General features: G+C 31.2%; 1 protein-coding gene across 1 annotated transcript; it reads right to left on the bottom strand.

The window, feature by feature from the left end:
- Window positions 1–1,414: 1,414 nt before the first annotated feature.
- LOC114193607 (cucumisin-like) lies at window positions 1,415–7,939 on the bottom strand. The gene is made up of 11 exons (XM_028083476.1): window positions 7,845–7,939; window positions 5,579–5,722; window positions 4,970–5,058; window positions 4,787–4,878; window positions 4,475–4,709; window positions 3,523–4,042; window positions 3,344–3,441; window positions 2,888–3,109; window positions 2,690–2,801; window positions 2,396–2,609; window positions 1,415–2,151 (listed from the first exon to the last, which is right to left on the bottom strand). Exons 2-11 carry the CDS (start codon window positions 5,663–5,665, stop codon window positions 1,628–1,630), a joined length of 2,193 nt encoding a protein of 730 aa, XP_027939277.1. The 5' UTR covers window positions 5,666–5,722; window positions 7,845–7,939; the 3' UTR covers window positions 1,415–1,627.
- Window positions 7,940–8,162: the final 223 nt, after the last annotated feature.

Raw genomic sequence — 8,162 nt, 5'->3', positions numbered from 1 at the left:
TTATATAATTATCGTTATATTTGAATAGAAGAAAAAAAATTTAACGTCTTTTAATTAAGCTTCGCTTTTACTCTTTTATCTCTTTAACTTTTCAAAAGCAAAAAAAAAATGCTTGACCTTTATAGTCGAAGATTAAATTAATTGCATTGTATTTGATGTATATATATCGCACTTAATTCTATTCTAATCACTTTATAACTTTAATTATGATGTGAAATGTACATGAAACAGTTGAATTTTTTTTTCCTATAAGATAAAGTATCCCATCTATACATAAAAATATCACACATAAACGATTCTTTTTATTTATAAAATAACTCTTTTTCCTGACCATTTATATGGTCATTATGGCTATCTAGTCCGTTTACTTGTCTGAAAACCATAATGAAAAGCAAAGATAGCAAAATCCCGCTGGAATCAATATACTAAGTAACAAATTAAATAAACAGTACATTACATAAAACCAAAGATGTCAAAATCCAAGAAAATGAAAATTAAAAGTGGAATCACCCGTTCTAGCATCTCACAAAACCTTCACTAGATTGATAACTTTCACCTTAAGTTGTTTTATGTGATGATTTAACTCTCATATAAGTTTTGTTTCCACATATAGATGTTCTTTAATCTACAACTCTTCAGATTTTAAGATATGCGATGGGTCAAGAACATACTTCCCAACCAGAAAAACATGAAATATATTGATTTTAAATGAATTATTTTGTATAACTTTGTTTTAAAATAAAATATTATTTGTTTAAACTGTCATTCGATAATATTTAAATAATTATTTAGACTTTGTTTAAAAATTTATGAATATTAAGTGTTGTATTTTATTTAAATTTATGATTAAAATATATTGTTAAATATTTTAATTCTTTTTATAAACACTCGTAGATATTAAAAAAATGTGAGTACCGTCTGACGAATGCTAACACAAATATATAGATAAATATGAAATAGATATTTATTTCAACGAATAAGGTAATAGCCGTACGTTAAAATTTCTGTATAGTTCCGTAACACAATAGTGACATATAAGTCTTAATGCATATCGAGATATCTTTAACGTACACATATAGCGAATGGGTCGAGATATTTTCGATCTATTATATATACACAAAGTAAATGAAATTTGTCTCTATAAAAAAAGTTATCCATGTGATAATTATGGATTCTGGTTCTTTCTCACTTCCCATATATTGAATATATGTGACAAGACCCCTTTCAAACCCTCTGATATTTGGTGATTAATACATTGGCCGTTATCTCATTAATAATCAAGTATTATGGATATCTACAGTATAGTGACATTTATGTTACATAAGAAGGAGAAACCATTATCTCATTTCAAAAAGCAATGATAATGAATGTATGCATACATTATAATAGTGACATACAAATTACTCAGAAGGACTAGTACAAAATACTATTTGGATCAAAGTAATTATTGTCTTGATTTTATTCCTGGCTTACATAGCACTTTATCATCATTTCTGTGGTTTACAACACACCCACAATATTTATTCACTGAAACTTAGGACAGGAAGAAAAAAAGAAGCAGACAACAAGTTACAAAATCATTGCCATTTGTTTTTTAGTTCACTAACAAGTGCTGGCGGCAGAAAATTTATGGAACATAAACAACAACGGGGCTCCTTGCCTTAAAAGTGCCATCGTCCCAAATCAAAGAAAAAGAAACCAAGTCTGCATTAATGCTTCCTTCAATCTTAAGGCTAAAAGACAGCCTTTGATCCAACGATGAGAAGGCCAAAACATTTGGCACTACTTGGACGTTTAAAGAAGATGGATGTGCACTTATTGTGGCCTTATATTTGGATGTAGCTGATCCAACATTTGTAACAGTTCTAGCAAAAGTGGCATTGTTGTGGCTTGAGCGAGGGGTTGATAGAGTAAAAGACGGCAGATTAAGGTCCAAAACCGATCCTTTATTTGCTGATGTGCAAGTGCTGCTATCTCCTGTAATTATTCGCAGCGCTGATGAACTATAACCTTGTCCACACAGAAAACTAATATAATCATATTCACCAGCATCATAAACTAGTCCAGGATTTACTGCCTTCAAAGGATTGATTTGCCCCGCACCGTAAGCAAATTCAGCATCTGCATTCAGTGCAGGATTCATAGGGGTAGCTGCAAATAATCAACCAACAAATTTGTCGTAACAAATGTACCTCAAAATAATTGAAGTTAATCTACTTTTTCTTCCAACAGAAATGCACTTTAAGCTGGTTGTGGGTAAGGTTTTAGGTTATCATATCTTCTTTTATGTTTATATATTTAAAATTAATTAATTCTTTCACACCCTCATTATTCCTACATTTCTCAAGTGTTATAATATGCAAAGGATGATAAGTAAAATTAATTATATGTTTACCAGTTGTCATCAAGGCTGATTTAAGTGCAGCAGGAGACCAGTTGGGATGAAAAGATTTGACGTAAGCAGCTACTGCAGTGACATGAGGACATGCCATTGAAGTTCCAGATATTATATTAAAATACGATACTCTTTTATCTCCTTTAACACCAGAAATAGGACCAATAGGAGACCATGCTGCCAGAATTTCAACTCCTGGAGCCGCTATATCAGGCTACACAATCAACACAAAACTTAGATGTAAGCAAATATATGCATGATGTGTTACAATGTATGCAGCATGCATGATGTTACCTTAAGAATGTTTGGGGTGACCTTATTTGGACCTCTTGAGGAGAAAGGAGCAACGTAAGGGGCTGATAAATCTTTTCCTTCGTAACTCTTGAATATGGTTGCTGTTGGATTACTACAATAACCGTTGACATGACATGGATGAGTTAATTATAGAGCAGTTATGTATGATCTTTTATGGATTGAAGAAAAGTTTTGTACCTTGTTGACTTTAAATAAGAAGATACGGAATTCCCATCACTTGTGCTAAGGCGAATTGCTGGCAATGCATATACCTCTGCTGCTACTAAAGGCCCTGAACTACTGAATATAAGACCAGCAGCCCCAGAAGCAAATCCCACATATCCAGAAGAAGAAACGCCATCACACAAAACAATTTTCCCTCTCACCAAAGCTCCATCCAAAGTACTTTCAATGCAAAACCTAAGCAATGCTAATGTTAGAATGTAATTTTGAATTGTCATACAAGGAAAGTTTAGTAACAAACTATAGGTCAACTGTGTCAACTTGATTAGATGAACATTTAATATTTGAGAAGATTAAGACATCAAATCGAACCTTTTAGAATAAATGAACTATATTAAATTTTATAAATAAAGATGGAAAATAAAAAAGAAATTTAATAAGACAATTAAAATGAGAGGTGAATGTTAGTACCTGGATATGGAACTATCATATCCAGCAGCTGGTGCATCTCCCCCATAAATTAAAGGGTAACTATTCTGTGTCGGCGTAAATGTATTCACTGAAATTCCCTGCGCACATGTTGAGGGAAATATTTTATGTTACTTTTTTAATATTTTCAAATAAGTAAAACAAATTAAAGGGATAATTACGTGGAAAATTCGGCCATTGCCGAGTTGGAGATTGGTGAAAAACTTTCTGTCTATAGTGGAAGCAGCCACAGAAATGATCCAGGGTGCAGGAGTTGTCGTTGTGTAATGGCTTGGACCGGAATTGCCTGCAGCTTTAGAAGTTAATATGCCTCTTTTCATTGCATGGAAAGCTCCTATTGCAAAGTCATCTTCAAAATATTGGAAGTGTACGACTCTTTTATATCCCACTGAAAGAGATATAATGTCGACACCATCCATAATGGCTGCATCAAATCCTGCAAGAAGGTCAGCAGTTTCACAACCATTTGTCCAACAAACTTTATACACAGCGATGCGTGCTGATGGAACTCCTCCTCTTGCTGTTCCTGCCCCAAGCCCAAACAAATTTGCATTGCTCACAGAGTTTCCAGCAGCAGTCGATGCACAGTGAGACCCATGACCGTTCGTATCAGTTGGAGATATGATGTCCTCTTTGGCGAACACACGCCGAACGCGAAAATATTTTGCTCCAATTATTTTGCTATAAACAAAATCATGAACCAAGATGTGTAAATCAATGGTTAGTTTATTTTATCTTTTAATAATCATTATTTGAATTTAAGTCTATGTATTTGGATCCCCTTTGATTCACTATTGATGTGGATCAAATGAAGTCAGGATAACTAGCTTTAGCACTATTCGTTCAAATTTGACATGAAAAAAATGAAAATGTGAGTTTCAAAATTGATACCAGACATGCTCTTTATGTATTTTAGAATGTTATAACAACTTGGTTTTCTACATGGACTATTAATCAGTCTAATATGCAACTTAAAGTACTGTAACATAGTGTATCTTGATTTGTAGAGGAGATAGAAAGAAAAAGATTGGGAATGTGTTTAGTGAGAAAATAATTCTAGTGTGAAATTTGATGAAAAATTATTGATATCTTCCCAGCACAAACATTACTTACTTATTACAAGTGAAGTTATAGCACGTTCCCTTCCATTTTTGTGGTGGTGGACCAAAGCCTTCATCGGTAAAGCTTGAGGAATTAGGCCAGATTCCACTGTCGAGTACTCCAACGATTACGTTACTTTCTTCCTTTGATCTTTGTACATTTTCAGGGAAGCCAAGGAAGTTCCAGGACCTTGATGTTTGGGTACTGTGGACTCTGTTTGGAATAACAGAAACCACACCATCCATTCCTTCCAAACATTCCAATTTTAATTTTTCACAAAATGTATACATCATAATTATAGATTTATAATCATATTAAAATTACCTTTCATTCTTTCTGATTCTTCTTTGGTCAGTCTGGCCACAAATCCATTGAAACTCTTGTAGCTGTGCACCAAAGTATCTTGTGCAAATGTGCTACGTGGATACCATTTTCAATTTTAATCAAACTTATTTTAGAAGCGAATAATGAAAACTGGGGATCAAGAACTGTGTGATAATATGTGACCTGCTGATGACACTTTGAACCATATTAGTATGAAGTGATTCTGTGCGTTCCACGCCCTTCGGATATTCGCCCATGTAGACTATGTAAATCTGTATTAGATTAGAGTATCAACAAGATAAATTAAAATAAAAATAAAAAAGAAACTTTAAATGATAGCCCTATTAGGTTTCATGTGAATGCTTAAATATTATGTTCAACCTTGGATAAAATCTTTTTCAGGTAAGTTTGTTCATTTTGAAAATATTCCAAACTCTTCTTAACTTCAAAGCAATCCAATGTTTGTTTTCAAAAAAAAAATTGTATATCATTAAAATTATTTCAAAAAAGGCATAAAAAGATAGGAATGTGATAATTAGTTGAGAAAAAAAAAATATTACTTATACTATCAAAAGATATTTCTTAAGTATATGTTTGCAAAAAGTATGAGATATATATAATTTGAAAAAAAATTATTTGACACTAAAGTTATTTGACATCATTTGATAATTTTTATAAAATAAAATAGTTTTAAAAAAAGTTAACTTTTATATTAAAAAGAAAAAAGTGATGATGAGAGATAATTTAAAAAAAAAACTCTAGCATTAAAGTGCCATTGTTCATATTATTTACCTTTCGATCATCTTTAGAAAATGATGGAGTGAATAGCAGAACGCATGTAAGAATTTGGAGGAGACGCGACAACCCTAAAGAGCTCATCTTTCGATGACAGTAATCTTCACAAAATGATGAATGTGTTTTCAAGCTCTTTTCAACCTGTGAGTAAATTTAATGTCTTAGTAAATGTGAAAGCCATTAAGTTTTATTAATATTAACACACTATATAGTAAGTGTACATTTGAAACACATAGCAGAATGGAAATTGTAAATAGAAGTACACATACATATAGGTATAGGTAGCAAATTGGGAATGGAAACACACAAAAATATCTTAAAAAAGTAAGACAAAAAATATAAACATATACATTAATAAGAACAATATCATATTAATCTATATAGCATAGTAATTTTGATATATATATTACTGATCCATAAGAATTCTGATATATATTAAAATTACTAATAGACATGAGCCCGTGTCGAAATTCGGTAAAGTCAACTCAAGCCAAATTTTGGTCAAGTCAATCTCAACTGAATTTGACCGAGTTAGCTAGATAAAAATTAGTTGAATTTGGTTGAGGCAACTCCAACCAAATTTGACCGATTCGGTTGAGGTCGAATTTTGGTAGAGTTAGTCTCGCCCCTGCTGCAAACTATTTGAATTTGATTGTTTATCATGATTGAAATTTGATCGAGTTGACACTGGCCGAAATTCAAGCGATTATATTTTGTCAAAAATTTGGAAGAATTTGGTCGAGTCCGTTCCAGTCAAAATTTGACCTAGCCAACATTGACCGAAATTCGACCGAATTCAGTTAAGTTGGCACCAGTCAAAATTTAGTTTATAGTCGGGATGGACGGACGCGAACTGAAAGTCAAAATTAGTTGGTCTGGCTTAGATTGAAAGTTAACTCGAGCCGATCCAAGTTAAAGTTCACGATAGATCAATCAATATTAAAAATAAAATGAGTTAGTGCAAACCAAAAGTCGACCCTAAACATTTTGCTAAAAGTCAATATATCCTTATTTATATTAAAAGTCGATATGGACATAACTAAATGTCTAATAATATATTTAAAGAATTAATATGTTTTTCATATTTAGAAAGAAAGAAAAAACTCATGGATCGACTATATGACTAGGAGGGATGTTGTGGATATTTTATCCTGTGAGCTTTTTCGATAGTTGGCTTTTTGAGCCTATGGACTTTTTTCTATTCCAATTCACTTGGCCCAGAGTAAAGTGTTGTGTGTGACTAAATTGACAGTTCTACCCCTCTACCTTACCCACATCATCATTTACCTTTTAAAATTAATCTCTCTCCAAATTGCTGCAATTTTAAAATTGGAAATATTTGTTACAAAGAAATGTGTCATCGGCAATGTTAAAGTGATGTGTGGTGATGAAGATAGCTGCATAAGAGAGTGTGTTGTTTTTATATTTATTATTTAAGACTATAAAAATAAAATTAATGTTAGTACTGTATAACAAATATAAATCAATAGGAAAAGATGCAAGTAGAGTAACAGTTATATTATGAGTGAACCACTCACCAAAATTTAATTAGAAGTAAAATTAATTGGGAATGATGTTAATGCTTCATGTTTACCGCAAATAAGAGAAAACTGTTATATATGAGTTGGTTCATTTTGAACAAAAAATAATAATCCAAATTAAAAAAAAAATGTCTGCATATGATGAGATTTTGTTTAGGTGAAGATTACCTGAATCAAAATTACAATTTGATTCGACTATTTTTAAGATTAAAGTAATTTTATTATGTACTGTTGAACAGTTATTTAACTTAAAGATCAGTAAAGGAATGAATCTAAACTAAAACATTTCCTATCAATTGTTGAGGAATATTATATAATTATAATTACAAATCCATAATAGAATAATTATTGCTGAAAAGTTAATTAACTTTGTATTAAATAATTAAAATACGAAATAAAGAATAAATATTAAAAAAATATTATACAATTTACGGTTTTAGGTCACTTTTCAATACAAATCACTAACTAAACCGAATTGCATGGTCTGAAAACAAAATGAAATACAATTTGATAAAATTTGGTTTGTGATGGTTTATTATTCAGTGGGTTTTCAACTTTTAAATTGAGGTAGCTGGAATTTAACAAGCTTATGTATGAAAGAAGGGAAATAGAGCATTCTTATAAAAAGAGAAGAAAAAAAAACAATTGAAAATTATTGGGAAACAAAAAGAGGTATAAACGAATAAGGAGGTATTAGAAATAGGAGTAGATAAGGGACATACTCAATTTAGTCGAACACGCATCTTCAGTAAAGAAAGGATGGGAATACACAGACTCTATCTCACCTCTTATAGGCACTACATTGTATGCCACCATGGTCCACTTTGATCACATTTAATTTCTAAGGACAAAAATTAATTTCATACATCTTTTAAAGAAAAAACTTTACTCCAATAGAAATAGGAATTTCATCATTGTAATATAAATATACTTCTTTCATTTATTTTATATATATTAAGCCTTGTTAAAATAGGTTTTTAGGAGATTTTTTTAATTATGTGGTCTATTGATTTCTTTTTCTAAGATATGTTTAATTAATT

The sequence above is a fragment of the Vigna unguiculata genome, chromosome 8 (genome assembly GCF_004118075.2).
Source record: "Vigna unguiculata cultivar IT97K-499-35 chromosome 8, ASM411807v1, whole genome shotgun sequence".
Taxonomy (NCBI): domain Eukaryota; kingdom Viridiplantae; phylum Streptophyta; class Magnoliopsida; order Fabales; family Fabaceae; genus Vigna; species Vigna unguiculata.
This window is presented reverse-complemented; position numbering and strand designations above follow the sequence as displayed.

Excerpts from the sequence above, each read along its gene's own strand:
- LOC114193607 (XM_028083476.1), bottom strand. The coding sequence starts at position 5,665 with ATGAGCTCTTTAGGGTTGTCGCGTCTCCTCCAAATTCTTACATGCGTT. Across the intron at positions 5,059-5,578 it reads TTTCTAAAGATGATCGAAAG|ATTTACATAGTCTACATGGG; the intron begins GTAAATAATATG and ends AATCTAATACAG. Across the intron at positions 4,710-4,786 it reads AGAATCAGAAAGAATGAAAG|GAATGGATGGTGTGGTTTCT; the intron begins GTAATTTTAATA and ends AATGTTTGGAAG.